The 16,406-nt window shown below is 39.2% G+C and overlaps 1 protein-coding gene across 3 annotated transcripts in view; it reads right to left on the minus strand.

Annotated features, from left to right (window-relative positions):
• Positions 1-2,732: 2,732 nt before the first annotated feature.
• rasgef1ba (RasGEF domain family, member 1Ba) overlaps positions 2,733-16,406 on the minus strand; it is an 80,676-nt gene continuing 67,002 nt past the window's right edge. For 2 of the 3 annotated variants that reach the window (XM_081610912.1, XM_081610913.1), the window contains 8 exons: positions 15,651-15,746; positions 14,549-14,651; positions 12,726-12,805; positions 11,030-11,125; positions 7,561-7,656; positions 6,669-6,792; positions 5,805-5,879; positions 2,733-4,263 (listed from right to left, as the gene is read on the minus strand). In XM_081610912.1, the coding sequence (XP_081467038.1) occupies positions 4,241-4,263; positions 5,805-5,879; positions 6,669-6,792; positions 7,561-7,656; positions 11,030-11,125; positions 12,726-12,805; positions 14,549-14,651; positions 15,651-15,746 (693 nt within the window). In that variant the 3' untranslated portion in view covers positions 2,733-4,240. Of the gene's footprint in view, positions 4,266-5,804; positions 5,880-6,668; positions 6,793-7,560; positions 7,657-11,029; positions 11,126-12,725; positions 12,806-14,548; positions 14,652-15,650; positions 15,747-16,406 lie in introns of all 3 variants that reach the window. The other variant, XM_008417750.3, reaches the window with a different exon arrangement.

Below are 16,406 nucleotides of genomic sequence, written 5' to 3' on the forward strand. Positions count from 1 at the left end.
GAGGAACAATGGGGTAGCTCAAACACTCAGCATGATAATGCATTGACCCCCAGCTGCATTACCCTCTTTGGATATTATGCATTTTGATTTTCACAGATGTAAATGCCTGGATGCTGCGGTCCTTCACACCCACCAGCGATTCATTGGTTTTCCCAGCCTGTGATGAGTTGTGTGGCCTGCAGCTGATTCCATTGACAGAAAAAGAACAATGGTGGCAGGTGGCCAGCACTGATTCATCTGCACCGCTGAGGTCACAAGGGAACAATAATCCAGGTCACTGGTGCCCAGCCTAAACCTGAGAGGAGATCTGAGGATGTGCTTTCAGTCAACAAGCAAAAAATGAGGGAAGAAGACAAACAGAAACACCAAATCTGTTTTCCTGACGTTGTAATATTTACCGTCTACCTATGATTGTTTTGGTGACTCAGCTGTTGCATCACCAGCGTTTAAATCTTCCCCACATCTTATTTGTGCATCTGTATGGAAGCTTGGAGCAGTTGTACTTCCTACTGTCAAATCTGGTGTGATCTCATTTTTTAAATTTGTGTTACATCCAGAATTTGTGTTGATGAACAGACGTTCCTCAACATTCCCAACTTCAACAGGATCTTCCGATTTCTGATGAAATACAAAAGGAGACGCACTAATCAGGCTTTTATTGGTTAACACTCATCAGATTTATTTTCTTTTTGCTTTTTTGATCATTTCAGACAAAGGCAACCTGCCTAAATACATTGTGAATTATTAAATTGATGGTTTCATGAATCATTTGAAGAAATCTGATCAAAACCGACATGGGTTTATGAGAAAATATAATCACACTCCCATTTTAAAGGGGCAGTATTATGTGTTTTCCAGGCTCAAAGTGTCATTTTGTAGCATATCAGCAGTCAAACTTGGTGGTAGTATGATAATATAATAGTCTTGGGTTGCTTTGTTTCTTTAGAACCTGAACGACTTGCTGTTCTTGACAGACTGGACTGAGCCAAAAAACCCAGAAGGACATTTTGGATCCATCCCTGTGGGACCTCCAGCTCAAATTAACTTGGGTTATTCAACAGAAAAATAATCAACAAAATAAAACAAAACAAAAACAGATGTTTTGGTGTGGCGGTGAAACCATCTCCAGGTTATGATGCCATAATCAGGAAGACGGGCCTGAAGTCGTCTTGAACCAGCCCTGGTGGCAGGTCATCACTTCCTGCTGTCCCAACAATATCATAACACTACAATGCATTTTGCAAAATAAATACAAATAAATCATTTATTTTGTTGCTGCAGATATAATGCTGACTAAATGTGTGTACTGTGATAAAGATCCAAGCTGGACGGAAAAGCTTATTTCCTAAGAAGTTATGTGTGCAATGCGATTTGCACTTACACAATCTGGGCACCAGGTGGAGCCAAAGAGCTGCTTTTATTTCTTTGAGGTTCATCTTTCAGTTTCGGTCTCTGTCCATCCATCCATCCATTTTCTTTACACCCTTGTCCCTCAGTGAGGTCGGGAGGGTTGCTGGTGCCTCTCCAGCTGGCGTACCGGGCGAGAGGCGGGGTCACCCTGGACAGGTCGGCAGTCTGTCGCAGGGCAACACAGAGACACACAGGACAAACAACCATGCACACACACACTCACACCTAGGGGCAATTTGGAGAAGCCAATTAACCTGACAGTCATGTTTTGGACTGTGGGAGGAAACCGGAGTACCCGGAGAAAACCCACCATGCACAGGGAGAACATGCAAACTCCATGCAGAAAGACCGGGAATCGAACCCAGAACCTCCTTGCTGCAAGGCAACAGCTCTACCAACTGCTCCACTGTGCAGCCCAGTTCCAGTCTCATTTTAACTAAATAAACTCCATGCAGAGACACAAATGTTACCTGATTATTTGAAAAACGAGAACTATTTTTTAGAAATATCTACTATAGTAAATTTGTTGTGAATAAAAACGTATCTTTTAGGTTTTAAAGCAAAAAACATAAAAAATAAACAGATACATTTTCTTTGCGTTGTTGAAAATTGTGGAAAAGTTAGTTTTACGTTTAGTTAGGTTATTTATTGCTGTTAGTATTGATGTTTAATTCTGTTTCCCCTTTAGCGTGTAAACTGTGTCTAAGTTGTTCTCATGTTTTTGTCTTTAGGTCAGTTTGCAGAATCAAGGTGTTTATTCTTCATCTGCTTTAATCATTTTCCGTAAGTCGCTTTAAGCAAAATTATATTCACTCTTTTATGGAACTTTTATATATGTTTTGAGCTTAGTCAATTTTGAGCTTCTTTGCAAAGTAAAATAAAAACCCACTTTGAAGATTTTGTCTTATTTCAAATGGTTTAAGACATTTGCAGTAGAAACCAGACCAAAAATACTTGGCAAGATTTTGTATTTTTGCAGTGTGAGAGGTTGTATCTGGGCAGAGAAAAGTAGTTCAGGATAAAACCATAGAAGCATTGTTTAAATCATTGCCAGGCCATTTACCCTGAGACATCTGTTATGTAAGATTGATAACTGATAAGGAATCATTTTATTCACTCAATGTGAGCTTTTTACTGGAGTTTTCCTTTTCTTACACTAACATACATGAAACAGGTCTTAGCTTTAGCAGCTAATGCTAAAAAAGCTGACAGTAAAGATAAATGTCTATTCTATTCTAATAGCTTTTTATGCCAAACCAAGCATTTTATTGCACAACACATAGTAGAACTGATATAGGAGGTAATAACAGATCAAAATGTCATTTGATGAGTCAAAACAATTTATTAACTTTCTCTTTTGAACACAACTAAATCAGTTATAAACTGCTTCTCTACTCTGTTTCAGTGACACAAGTACAAATGGATCATTAACACAGGGAGGGAGTGACAAAGTGACACAAATAGCTAAAACAGGAATCTGTGTGGAAACAGTCCAGGCGACGCAGACATCAGTCAAAAAAACACATTTAACTTCATCCTCTGATCAGGTACCTTGAAAAAAACAAGTTTCATAAAAATATCCAACAAACATCTGAGGGCTAAACATACTGAAGGATGTTATGTAGCTAGTACAAAATTAAATAAGGTGAAAACATAACGTGACTGCACACATTCATAAATAAAACAAATATGAAACACATTTTCAAACACGCAAAACAAATTCATTTTTCTGCACCGGCCACCAGGGGGCAGCACGAAACCTCAGCAGCAGAAGGCCGCGTCTGAACAGCCGTCCTCTAAAAACATTTATCCACTCAACCATTCAGCCAGGATTTAAATAAGTGTTGCTTCCTACTTTGAAAAGTTCTCATCTACAAAAACAAATATCTTTTTTAAATACAGCCAGTGCATTTCTTTTTAACACGCATCACAACCAGAGTAGCTGCGTTTCCATTGACCGTAGAATTGCGCAATTTGACTTGTTGAAAATTAATTAGCTTAAGGGAAACACGACAATTAAAAAAATGTATATTGATAAAGTTTTGGCGCTAAAATGAGGGGTTTTGATCATGTGACTTCGCTTTGCACGAGACACATGAGCAACAACCGGATGTTGCCACTGGCGCATAAGAAGAAGAAGAAGAAAACAACAGGAAGTAGTTGGAGGATCATGTTTTTTTTAATGACGTCGTGTGAACAAGCTTATTCATGTGGGAGTTTGATTGCGTTTCTTATTTAATAGAAACTTGAGAATTTTTTTCCAACATCAGCGTAATATTAATATTAAGTTTTGCGCACATTTTAATGGAAACACAGCCACTGTTAGTCACTAACCAAACGTTATGGGATGGGGGAAAGTTGAACTGGAAAACTGGACAAAATGCTGTCTTAGTGAACTACAGCATTAAGGTTTGGCTTCTCTGTGCAGAGAATGCTGGCATCAGGAACCAGAAGGTGTGTAGCGTATCTGTGTTGCTAGCTGACCAGCAGCTAACGCAATATTAAAAGTATTAAAACAGCAGGGGGCGCAACAAGCCCCAACCTGCACACAGAAAGATAAACCTTCTTTTTCACCCTGAAGGTCTGTAGTGTGTCTTTAACAAAACGACTATAAAGTCATACAAAGAGATGAAAAACAGCTGTCTTCAAATATACAGCATGGAGGACGCAGGGTCGTAAGCACAGCTCAGTGCTGGGGAGGGGAACATTCAAAGTCCTCCACAGTCTGAGGAGAGATTGTCGTTTCCCTTCGGAGATTGGGATACTTTGCTTGGACAACAGCAGAGTGGACAGAGTGCGTCCCGCCTGTTGGGTTTGTCTTCCTTCAGCTTTAAACTCTGCTCAGCAGAGTGGCTCTGCAAAGGAAACACACAGAGGCACGTAAGTACAGAAAGGCCAGTTAGCAACTGAACCCCGACAGCAGGATGTGACATCATAGGAGGGTAGAGTAACCAAAAATTGTGTTGAAGTAAAAGTAGCACTACTTTAACATCTTTTTACTCAAGTAAAAAGTAGCCATCCAAAAAAAAATGAGTTAAGTAAGAGTAAAAAAGTGTTTGGTAAAAAGTCCAAGTAACTGATCAAATCATCAATCATTTAATATTTAAAGATTACATCATCAGACGGAACAAAATATATAAAGGTAAGTGGAAATTGTATTTTAAAGACTAAAATGACAATTATTTATGTAAGTAAAAATTTTTTTTATCAGTTTCTTTCAATATAAAATGTGTAAAACTTTAATAAAAACTGCAGGTGTGTGTCAGTATCTGGTGATTATTATTGTTTTGGTTAAAACTTGTTGCTTTTCATTCAGTAGTTAGAAAATCCAGGAATGTTACTCAAGAAAGAGCAGCGATACTCCATATTAAAATTACTCAAAAGTAAAAAGTGCAGCGTAGAAGAAATATTCCTAAATAATGAAGGCATAATATAAGTTAACTATAACAATGATATTTATCTTTTTTTTTTATTAGTAAAGCTGGGAGATTTTTTCTGTTAATGGCAGATAGGATACATAATAATCAGTATTGTAGCTACATTAATTATAATGTATGTAATACTGTTATTACATTCTTTGCTGTTAGTTTTATTTATGGTTAATTAATTTTTAGAAATACAACATAGTTGTAGTAGATGTATTTATTTATATTTTATTGATCATGATGAATTAAAGCAGTATTTTGGGGTTTTATTACTGGGAAACGTTGAGTTTTCTGTAATGGAAACACAGACCTCTTATTTGGAAAATTAATGTTTTACAAAATAGCCTTTTATTTTGTTTCCTTTTTAGTAATGTTGTAAATTTACCAAAATGATCTGAATCGGACTCCCATCAGTTTTAAGATTGTACTGTTTCCTGTCCACTAGGGGGCAGTGGAGCTTCACAGACGTGCTGCTCTAATACGTGGAAGGATTTCAAAAGTTATCGGCTCTTGTTACCAACACTGAGCTCAGTTACAAGTCCGGCAACAACTAGGAGTGATTATATGACCTTTGAGTCAAAATTAAAACGTCTTGTGATTTGTTCTGACCTTCTGACCTATGGATGTTGAATATTTTAATGCAGACAGATGAGTTGTTCTGCAGTATCAGAGATTCTTTGTTCTACTAAAGGAACAGGAACACCTCATCAGTCATTGGAAAACATCCTTATTGACTGATAAACTGACTGCAGAATGTGAGACTTAGACAAGAAGAGAGCGTTTTGATCAGCAGTGGAGGCGAGCGCTGGCACTGTGTGTGTGTTTACTGAGCAGTGCGAGAGGTCAGCCTCCCATCCTGACCTACATCCCTGTGGTCAGCCCGGTCGGGGGGGATGTGATTCTGTTCGCTGCGATTGAAAATCCCCACAGCGTACAGAGAGGGCGATGAGGAGGAGGAAGGTCATACACACCTCAGAGACTTCCATCTGTCCTTCTCCATGTTGTTCTCGGGACCTTCGCTCTCGTACGATGCCAGATACAGAGCTGCAGAAAATGAAAGGAAATCGTTGTGTTTTATTGATGAGCGGATTCCCAACAAGAAATAAAATCCACTTTTTTCACTTCCAGTACCGATATCTCAGGTTTAGATCCGATCGGTGCTGAATTGACTTAAAACATTTCTTTTTCTAAATGCGTACATAAATGTACTGAACTAAAAATGTATTTAGTAACTGCACCAGAACAGCACATGTATACACACCAATGGCTTCACAAGTTCAAACATTTAAAAAGCACTTCAATCTGTTCAGTTAGGAGAACAGCAAATTAAAATAAATAATAAAGAAACTGAAACTGACTAAACTGCAGCAAACCTTTTAAATTAGTGCAATTAGGAATTACAAATATAATGTAAATAATTAATAAAGTGTGATGTTGTTCAGAGCACAAATCATAGAATTAGATTATTTAATACCCGATGTAGATTTTTTAAAATTAATACTGGAATATCTAAAAGAACTGAACTGAAACCTCCAATTTCTCCTTATTTATTACCTTTGATGACCTGTGGGTGTGTTTGGTCACCAAGGGAACCAGTGACAAGTAAGAGAGCTAAAACCTGAAGCTGGACTTAAATTTTACTCCTGGAAAAACCAGTGGATGCCAAGATTAGCTTTGATATCACTTTAATTATTGAGTTCTACCCAGGTTGGACCTAAGCTTTGTTGATTACTGAGACTAAAGTTCAGCTTATGGATGTAAACATGTTTAACATGGACTAAATGATGTTTGTGAGTTCAGGGAAGTCAGTAATTCCTGAAATGATCTGCTCACCATCTTCAGTAAACACAGGCGCGGTCAGCAGGTACTGCAGGATCTTGCGGTCCTTCTCAAACGGACACTCCACTTGCTTCCAGGTCATGAACTCACTCACTTGTTTGGCGAGTTCCCAGAATTTCTGGAACATAATCATACGAGAGATTATTAGTCAAAACCTCTAACACTTTAAATAAGCCAAATGTTAAAGGAGAACACTGTAAAACACAAAATCTTGGCAACTATTTTTGTCTAATTTCTAGTCCAATTATCTTAGTACACTAGAAATAAAACAAAACTAACTTCAGACGTAACTTCTCAACAACTTTGGGAGCTTTTTTAGAATCACCAATTAAGGGAGTGTGAGTGCTAAGAAATTATTGACTATTAATAAGTTTCTTTATCTTGTTGAAAGGTTACTCGTAAGATAGTTTTAAAATCTACCAAGATATTTGCACTGGAAACTAGACTAAAATACTTTGTAAGTTCTGCAGAAACAACCTTAGCCTGACATGCTGCACCGTGTTGGCTGTTCTGAGGTGTTAATGTGTTCAAATATAGCTTTAACACATCTTAACATGGTGACAGGCAGAGTAAAAGCCTGAGCAAAGTTTCACAGGAAGGTGTGAAACCTTAAAATAACCATGTGGCAGAATGTAAGTGGAAATAATATTTGGTCAGAGTCATGTATGTTCCATGGAAACACAGCTGAAGTTCAGACATCCAGGTCCTACTTCCCTCTTCTTCTTTGGTTTTTAGGGAAGTGGTAACACATAACAGTCACTTGTTGCCATGTGAAGTAACTATTTCAATAGTTTGTGACATTAAAAAGTCAGAGTGTGGCAAAGTCTGTCGCTGGGGAAACTACCTCTGTTGTTTTTTTAGCGTTCAGGGGGAAATTTGAGTTTACCTTGAAGTTGATGAGGCCGTTCTGCAGCCGGCTGGCGCATCCCTCGTTGAGAAAGTAGATGTCTTTAATGAGCAGGCTGAAGAACGGGATGACGATCTGGAAGACAGCAGGGAGGGAACAAAGAGGGAGATTTAAGTGGGGATTTCCCTTTGATGCTTTGTTACAAACACCTGGTTTCACCTCTTATTGCAGAGCAGGTTAAACTCTAGAATGGAGCAAATCTGATCTGCAAGCACAGTTGGGTTTTGGGCCTTTTTTTTTTTTTTTTTACAAAGAAACATCTTCAAAAAATAGATTGTAAATCTTACAACGCAAATAAGGATCCAATCAACCCAGAAATGTACAAACTGTGGGCTTGTCTTCTACTGGGTTCAAAGGCTCGCAAAAGTATTCATACCCCTCGAATGTTTTGTGTGTTTTGTCACATTGCAACCTCAAACATAAACATGTCTAATTGAAATTTTATGTTAAAGACGAACCAAAAGTGTTACACAATGTTAAGTAGAAAGAAAATTATACATGATTCAAAAGATTTTCTTTTTTTTGCAAATAAAACAAATGAAAAGTGCAAAAGTATTCAGCCCCCCTGAGAAACTAACTGAAAAATTTAACCACTTAATCAGATGTTTTGAACTAAAAATCCAACAAAATAGTCAAACTTTTAATAAAAATCACACTGCATTATTTTTATCTTTTATAAAACAAAAAATCTCTGTATTCTAAGTATTTTTCTAATAAAACATATTTCTTGAAACATGTTTTAGTCTTAGTAAATCTGCAAATAATGTTTTTTTTTATTTATAGTAAAACTAAAGTAGACAGATAAAAGTAAAAAGGCACAAAAACATCTTTTAAAAAATGTTTTAAAAATATACTAGCTTTGTTTCAACTTAGCAATTTTGCTCCCGGTGGCAAAATGTCTTATTGTAAAAGGTGAATTTTCCACAGAAGAAGAAATCCCTTTGAAACATTTATAATCAAAACAACGATTTAGGTCACCGCACATCTAAACGAAGATCTGATTAATTCATGTTACACTTAAAGAGGATTTCCCTCCATTGCAGAAGACATCAGGTGATTAAACGCCACTAAGAATTAACATCCAACACTGTTTTCTCTCTTACATTAGTGGCGTCTGCAGGAAGCTGCCACACTGACCTAAAAAAGCCCCCCCAGTCTGTCACCTCTTTCCTGACTTCCCCCCACCCATCAAACATTTATGACGCCATGCTTTTAGGAGCCACCAGAGCAGCAGCAGCAGCTATCAAAAGCTGTTTGGTTTGAATTCTTTGTGTATTACACGCTTAAAATCATCCAGTCGGACGTCACGTCTGAAGCCACCACACCCTCCTTCTGTTTTTCTGTTCCCTTCTCAAAGCCTGCAGATTCGCCTCCCTTCCAGGGTGACTTCAACTGTAAACATGTTTCTGGGAAAATCTGGGAGCAGCTGACTGAACCGTGTCTCTGAGAGGTCATGAATCTGGAACACGATGATCTACGAGGATCTGCAGGGGTCGGATGATGTTTACCAGGACACACTCGTGAGCGCGCACATGTGAGCATCCTAACAAACGTTCAACTCTGGGTGGGAGCAGCAAGTTTCCAGATTATTAGTCCTCAATGTTTATTTTACAGTGTAACACGGAAACGCTCATTATTTTATAGTGAGCAGGATCTAAATATGGAAGCTGGAAATAAATAAACTCGAAGGAAGGGAGGAAGAAAAGAAAGATTGAAGGCAGCAGGAAGAGAAGAAGGAAACAAGGAAGAAACCAAACAAAAACATTTTACCAGTCAGTTTATCCCATTTCTAGTGCTAAAATATGATCACACTTGAAATAATACTAAATTAACTTACAAGTAATGTTTGAGCAGGAAATAGGAGCTTGTTTAGAGTCAATATTTCGTTAGTATTGATGAAAAAGTTCTTGTTCCCTTGGCAGATTATGTCACTTACACCATGGGACAAATGTCTTGTTATAAGTGAAATAATCTGCCAAAATGTAACTTATCATAAACAAGGTTAAGAAAGTTCATGAAAGAATTACATTTTTTTTATATCAGTTTACAAATTGAAGTTAATTTGTTCTAAAGGCAAGCAGATTAAATGTTTTTCAAACATTTTAAAATCTGCATTAGAGGCGGATCCTGGAATATTCTCTGCATTCCTTTCAGTGAAACGTCGCAGAGGACTGTTGCTACACAGCCAAACATCAGACACACCAAGTCTGTTTCAGATTTGCAGTTTGCAAAACAGCAACAACGAGTCAGCAGGGAAACAAATGTTTGACGTTTCAAATCAGTAAAAGCAGCTGAAGTGGGGTTGAACTGAAGCCTCTGTTGATCTGCTGCGGTTTGAAGGTCATAAACAAACCTTCCCAACAGGAGAAGTCACCAGCAGGAACATACCAGACTGCTTGGGAACTTTCCGTTTCATGACCTCGGCCTCTCAGCCTGGAATGTTTGGATATCTTCGCTCCAAAATAACTCCGGGAGCCGCGTGGATATTGACAGAACAATCCGTCTCAGTTAATAAAATGTTCGTGAGAGGAAGCTCGAAGGAGGAGGGGACCGTCAGAGAACGCTATGTGATCTGGCAGGCGGCCATGTTGGACAGGACCCCCTCCTCTTGTGACTCGGTCACCGTGTCCACTCCGAGCTGCGCCGTTATGCAACCTCCTGACTGCGGAGGCCGAGTCGTCTGGGGATGCTGCTGGTGGCGTAAACACGGCGGGGACGCGGCGTGCAGACGCCAACCAGACACAACCAGACGTTTGTTTTTCCTTCCCTTCATAAATATATGAACTTTTTACGAAAGAGGAACGCTGGTTGAAGGAGACACAAACCCCCGTTACTCATTTAGGTAGTATCAGACTAGAACTGAAACGTTTTTTTTTTTTTATTAATCATGATTAATCGATTATTGAAGTAATCGATTAATCATGAACTGGAGAATGTACACTCAAAAAAAGGCAGTTTGCTGAAAGAACATGCATAGACCAGTATCTAGATCAAAACTCTACATATTGGTATTTATGATAAAATAAACTTTAGTTGCAGGTTCATCCTTTGCTACAAATAATTAAGGAAATAAAATGTTTATTTTCTTACTTAAAAATAATTAGATTAGTTGTTCAGTTGCATATTTTAATCTATTTCTAATGTTGTTTGAAATAGTTATAAGTGAAATGAAAATTCTGCCAAATTTGTCAAATTTCTTATTTGATTAATCAATTAATCATCAGAACAATCGATTAATCACCAGAATAATCAATAACTAAAATAATCGTTAGTTGTAGCGGAATCTCAGGCAGATGTCTGAAATGTAAATGTTAAGTCTGCAGCCCAGATGTTCAGACTTTCATGTCTGAGGCTGCTGGGTGAGTCGGATCGTTTACTCCTGCGTTTCTGGAGTAAACGTCACAAAGACTGGGGTTTGATCCCAGGTCGGGTTCTGTTGAAGCCTCACCTTCTCTCTGCTGCTGTTGGCCGTGATGGACCTCTGCGTGGCGCCTCTCAGCGCTGTTCTGTAGTTGTAGAAGTTGCTTGACGGATCCATCTGATGCTATGAAGAGGAAGACGGACACAGAGTCAGTTCAACATCTGGCGAAGACGAGAGCATAGGGTGAGCCAGCGTTTACATCTGGGGCCGATACGAACAGGAACCGAGCTAAAAAACAGGCTGAAGTTCACTGAAGTACCCAACCAACCTGAACAAAATACATATGGGGCCCACATTCACATGTTCCCATAGTTTAATAAGAGAACCCCCCGAGTTTAAAGGAGCTATAAAGTTAGCATAACTGCAGCAACTTCTGCTTGAAAGTCCAGGATTTACGGCAGTCGGGCCCAGAGGAACTAAGCAGGAAGGTAAAAGACGCTTAAAGAGGATGAATATGACTGAAGAATAAAAGCTGATCATCTCCAGTGAGACATGAAGGGAAAATAACAGCGGCATCTGAAAAGCTTTCAGGTCCTGCAGAGTCCCCGCTGACTTGTCAGATCTTTTACCAGATTGACTGACTGAGAGTGTTTGGTATTCACTCAGAGTGTTTTCCCTGCAGTGTGCAGAGCTTTCCGAGACGCGTAGGAAAGCTGAGTGATCTGCGTCTGCCTTCAACATCTGGGGGCGTCCTGGCTGCACAATCCCCTCTCTCCGTCTGCAGACTTGTCAGTTCAGCATGTTTGCTGTTAGAGCTGCTTGTTTGCTGAAAGCGTTTACTCTCAGGTTGGCTTGACTCACAAATCTGCGTGGAGTTTTCTTGTTGGTTGCAGAAATTTAAAAGTAAAGCTTTAACAATTTAAAACTTTGTCCATCATTTACGCATTTAAAACGGGGTAAAAATGAACCGCTCTTTTTGTGTTGGCATATGTGCGATCCCTGCTACGGTAAATAATGTTACTTTGATTTCAAAACACAGACATGAGCAAAAATATAAAATTAACACTTAAATTTAGTGAAAGTAAACAAGTTCTTATAGTGGGAATTACAAAAACTAATTTTCTTCATGAAAATTCACCAATTTTGAAAAAAACATAAATTTTTCAGTAAGTTTTTGTTCTAGTATGAGGTGGTTTTTCAGCTGTATCAAATTTAGCGTATTTTGAAAAACTGCAATGGAAAGACTTTGTTTTGCATCACATGAGTCACATGATCAACAACCAGATGTTACTACTGGTGGAAAAGTCGAAGAAGACGACAGGAAGCGGTAGGAGAATGATGGCGCTGCAAGATTTTAATATCTTATTGTGTAAACAAACGTATTCATGTGTGATTTTAACTGTATTTTTTCAACTTGTCAAAATATTGACAAGGTTTTATGCACATTTGAAATGGAAATCCAGCAATTGACTACGGTACATATCTTTACAAGCTTTGAGCAAGTTAGCTCATCAGGCTAGCTTCTCGGTTAGCTCAACATTAATGCCACTAGAGACTTGTCATCTGCACTTTTAAAATATAAAACATTTTAGTTTTTCAATAAGCAAGAGGAAAAGCGTGGAGCCCTTCTTTCAGATGACAGCATGCAGCAACAGGCAGGGGAGGGGCTGAACACTTTCTCTGGTGTCTCATTATAAAATTACAATTTAAGAGCAGACGTCTAATAGAAAATATTCTAATTGCATGAAATGTTGTCATTTTTGGGTGATAATCACAGGCTCACCTCTAAAATGTCGAACTTGGCCGTTTTGACTTTACTCCAGGTTTTCTTCAGCCGGGACACGGGGCTCATGTTCATCCCAGCTGCAAGGCGAGGACAAGCACAAAAACAAAAACTGAGAGAAAATCACAATGAGAGATAAAGAGATCGCACATTTAGGCCAAGATGATCGCATTCACACATGGCATTTCCCTGCTCCGCCCTTCCTCTTCTCCCCTCCCAGTCATCGTCGCTCTGCTCTGTTTTTCAGTCTTTATGTTGTTTCCTCTGATGCAGCCCGGTTACAAGGACCGAGGAACAATGAGCGTCAGCGCACGCCTCGTTTCCCCTCCCAGCACTCTGCTTCCCATATGCTAATCCCTCTGCATGTTGGAGTGTCTTACAGGTCACACTCAGAGCAGGAATGACAAAAACAGCTCCGACACGGAAAGTGGAAATCCGAAACTCGGAACCGATCCACCCAGGTTGAGTGTTATGTTTCCAAATAAAACCACAGCGGAGGAAAGTGGGATCTGACCTCGTCTTGGTAACTCCATCTAAGAACAAGGCCACCAGAAGCAGGTGTGGTAAAAACAAGCCCTTTCGTAGCTCAGATTCTGTGATTTTCAGCAGTAAACTGGGATGTTTTGGGTTTAGTTGTCTTCTTCTAATCACAAAGTCTTACCAAATATTTTTGGTCTAGTTTCTAGTGCAAATATCTTAGTTCACTTGAAATAAAACAAAACTAACATACGAGTAACTTTTCAGCAAGAAATAGGAGCTTGTTTAGAGTCAGTAAGTCCTTTACAGAGATGAAAGTTGTTTTTTTATTGGCAGATAATTTCACTTACAACAAGACATTTTTGTCAGTGTTACAAGTTAAATAATTTGCTAATGAAACTCGAACTTTTTCAGCAATATTAAAGAATTTTTGAGTTAAAAAAAGCTCTGATATCCTGATGAAAAGTTACTTTTACAGTAGTTTTTTCAAGTGTACTAATATAGACCAAACATGCTGGATAAGATTTTGTTTTTCGCTGTGATGCTCTCTTTCCATTAGTATTCAGTCTAATTTAAAACTTTTTTATCCTTCTATGACATTCAAATCACATCTGGTTGGAGCAGAACGAAACCCAGCCTCAGATTTGGTCAAGTTTAAAACTATCCTGCTTGGTAAATGAAGGTAAATAAGGATATTTCCTTCAGAGGGGAGGCAGCCTTTTGGATGAAGCACTTCAGTAATGCCTCGCCCCGGTGGTTCCCTGGAGAGGACGCGGGTGCAGACAGTTTTGCCTTTGGCACTCTGTCCGTCTCTCAGGGGAGACGAGTAGAGGACAGCTGGCACTCCAATCTTCCCTCCTCTCCATTGTGTGTCGACTCTCTCTCTGGTCAGTGTTGACCATCTGCTTTGGCTGGTTTGTTCCCAGTCCTCCTGTGATTCGGCCCCTTCCCCCTTTACTCTGGACACAAACATCCCCGTCTCTCCTCCTGCCCTGAGGCCAGGGACAGGAGCCAGATCCACTCCCCTGGTGCCGCTCAAAGAGCTGTTCGCCAGGCCCCCAGTGAGGTCAGCACAGCGCCTAAGGAGATTCACCACTAAGTGCTTTTAGACTCCTTAAAGAGATCCACTAAAACACTTTTATTGAGTCTTTTGCAGACCCCAGTTGGATCTGGGATGTCTGTTTGGTAATTGGTTCAGGCTGCACAGATGCACTGGTCGTGCAAACTAAAACGAGAAACAAAATCTAATCACTTAAGATTTGGCACAAAGAAGAAAGAGGAGTTCTCAACAATGCAGTTAAACAAAAAGCTGATTTGGGAGTAAATAAAAAATACAAACAACTCACATATGATGGCCATGAGGGAGTTAAAGTTGCCGATGTTGAAGCATTCACGTGCCACGTCGATGAAGAACTCGATGACTCGAGCTCGGTGCTTCTTCTTCACAGGCTGAGGGAAATAAAAACGTACAGAATTATGAATGGAAATTAAAAACCTGTGAGAAACGCTAAGGTCAGTTTGTATGCAGAGATTTTTACTACCATGTGTGTTTTTTCTTCATTTGTCCTGTTGTTTGTTGGGGTTTTTGAACCAATGTGACCAGAAACTAAACATAAGTTTATATTTAGTGTAGTAAACTTACAACTACAAAAAGGTACAAATTTAAATATTACGTTTTGGTTTTAACTGGTGGTAGGACATGTCAAAAATAGCTTCTTCCAAACATAAAATCAATAAAATCTTCATTTATTGTTTCTGTTTACAAGCTAGCATTAGCACTGCGGCACAGTTAGCTGCTAAATAAAGTTAGCAAAGTAGCAGTTTGTAACCATGAGCCTTTGCTTGATAAGCTGTGGAGCTTTTTGTTGCACAAATACATTAGGAGGTGTTGTTATACTGCTTGTTTTGGTATTTTTCACGGCAGCACAGCTCTGCTACATAAAACTTAACAAAGTGATGATTTAAAACAATGAGCTACTTTTTTAAAGCCTAATTGTTTGCAATTTGTTTATAAAATTTTTTCTAAATCTAGAAATTATCCTACATATAGAGTGACTTGGTTTTTGGGATTTTTACGTTTCTCTGTACAAACAAGCTAGCGTTAGCACTGCTGAGTTAATTAGTTGCTACAAAACATTAGAAAATGAGCAGTTTTATACTTCCTTGAGCCATAAATGTAAAAGTTGTGAGCATATTTAGGAATGATTCATTAATTTTCATAACTTAGAAAAACATTTTAACAGAAAATCTAATTAGTGTGACCAGCATCTGTTATAAGATATAATTTATTCAGAAAAGATTGAAAGAGAGAAAATTATTTCCACCAAATTTGCTACCAGTAACGCTACAGGGATTTGTATTTTTGCATTCTTTTAGAATAATTTCCCATTTCTGCTGCTTTCATTATCATTAATCAGGAAAACAAAGACTACAGTCTTTGCCACTCACCAAACAAATCTCTGTGGCCACCATATAACTGAGTCTGTTGAACCAGTCCACGTAGGCTTCCAGGTTGCTGGCCTTCTTGCGATCACTGAAGCAGCTCTGCAACAATAACAGGTTTCCTATTAGTGACGCTGGTAACTGCAACCTGAAACATTTCCGGATGGGTGAAATAAAGCTTATATTTGCCTTTTTCTCCTCCCTCCCAGTCAATGCATCACTGAGCAAACTAAATAAGCTCCAATCTCGCTCAACTTCACCGTGTCTCCATCAGGACAATAGTTGTCCCATGTTGCATTCAGCTTCTTTGTGTGGATTCCTCTTGATCTGATTCCACACATTCCTCTGGCCTTACGCCACTCTCCCCACCAGGCACATTTTAAATGCAAACACACACACGCATACACATGCACAAACGCCGTCATTTCTGTTTTTGAAGGGGCTTGTTGGGGGTACGAGGCAAACTGGCCACAGGCACAATGGCAGCTCTAACCCCCTCCATCAACTCGCCTTCCAAAAAAAGGGTCTGTTGCCTAGCAGCCGAACGCCAGACGAGAGCCCGCCACCCAAAACACATACCCCTTCCCAATACAAACCCTTAGGAGCAGCGGTTGCTAAGAGATGAGCTGCACATTTAATCCAGACTCTGGGATGATTTGGGGAAATAGCCAGTCAGGTGTGTGTGAGCGTGTGTGTGATTGTGAAGTGGATATTTGGTCTGCTGCTGCAGTCTGAAGCCACCTGGCCTCACTCTGACCTGCT

Source organism: Poecilia reticulata, chromosome 9 (assembly GCF_904066995.2).
Source record: "Poecilia reticulata chromosome 9, P_reticulata-male-v2, whole genome shotgun sequence".
Classification (NCBI taxonomy): Eukaryota; Metazoa; Chordata; class Actinopteri; order Cyprinodontiformes; family Poeciliidae; genus Poecilia; species Poecilia reticulata.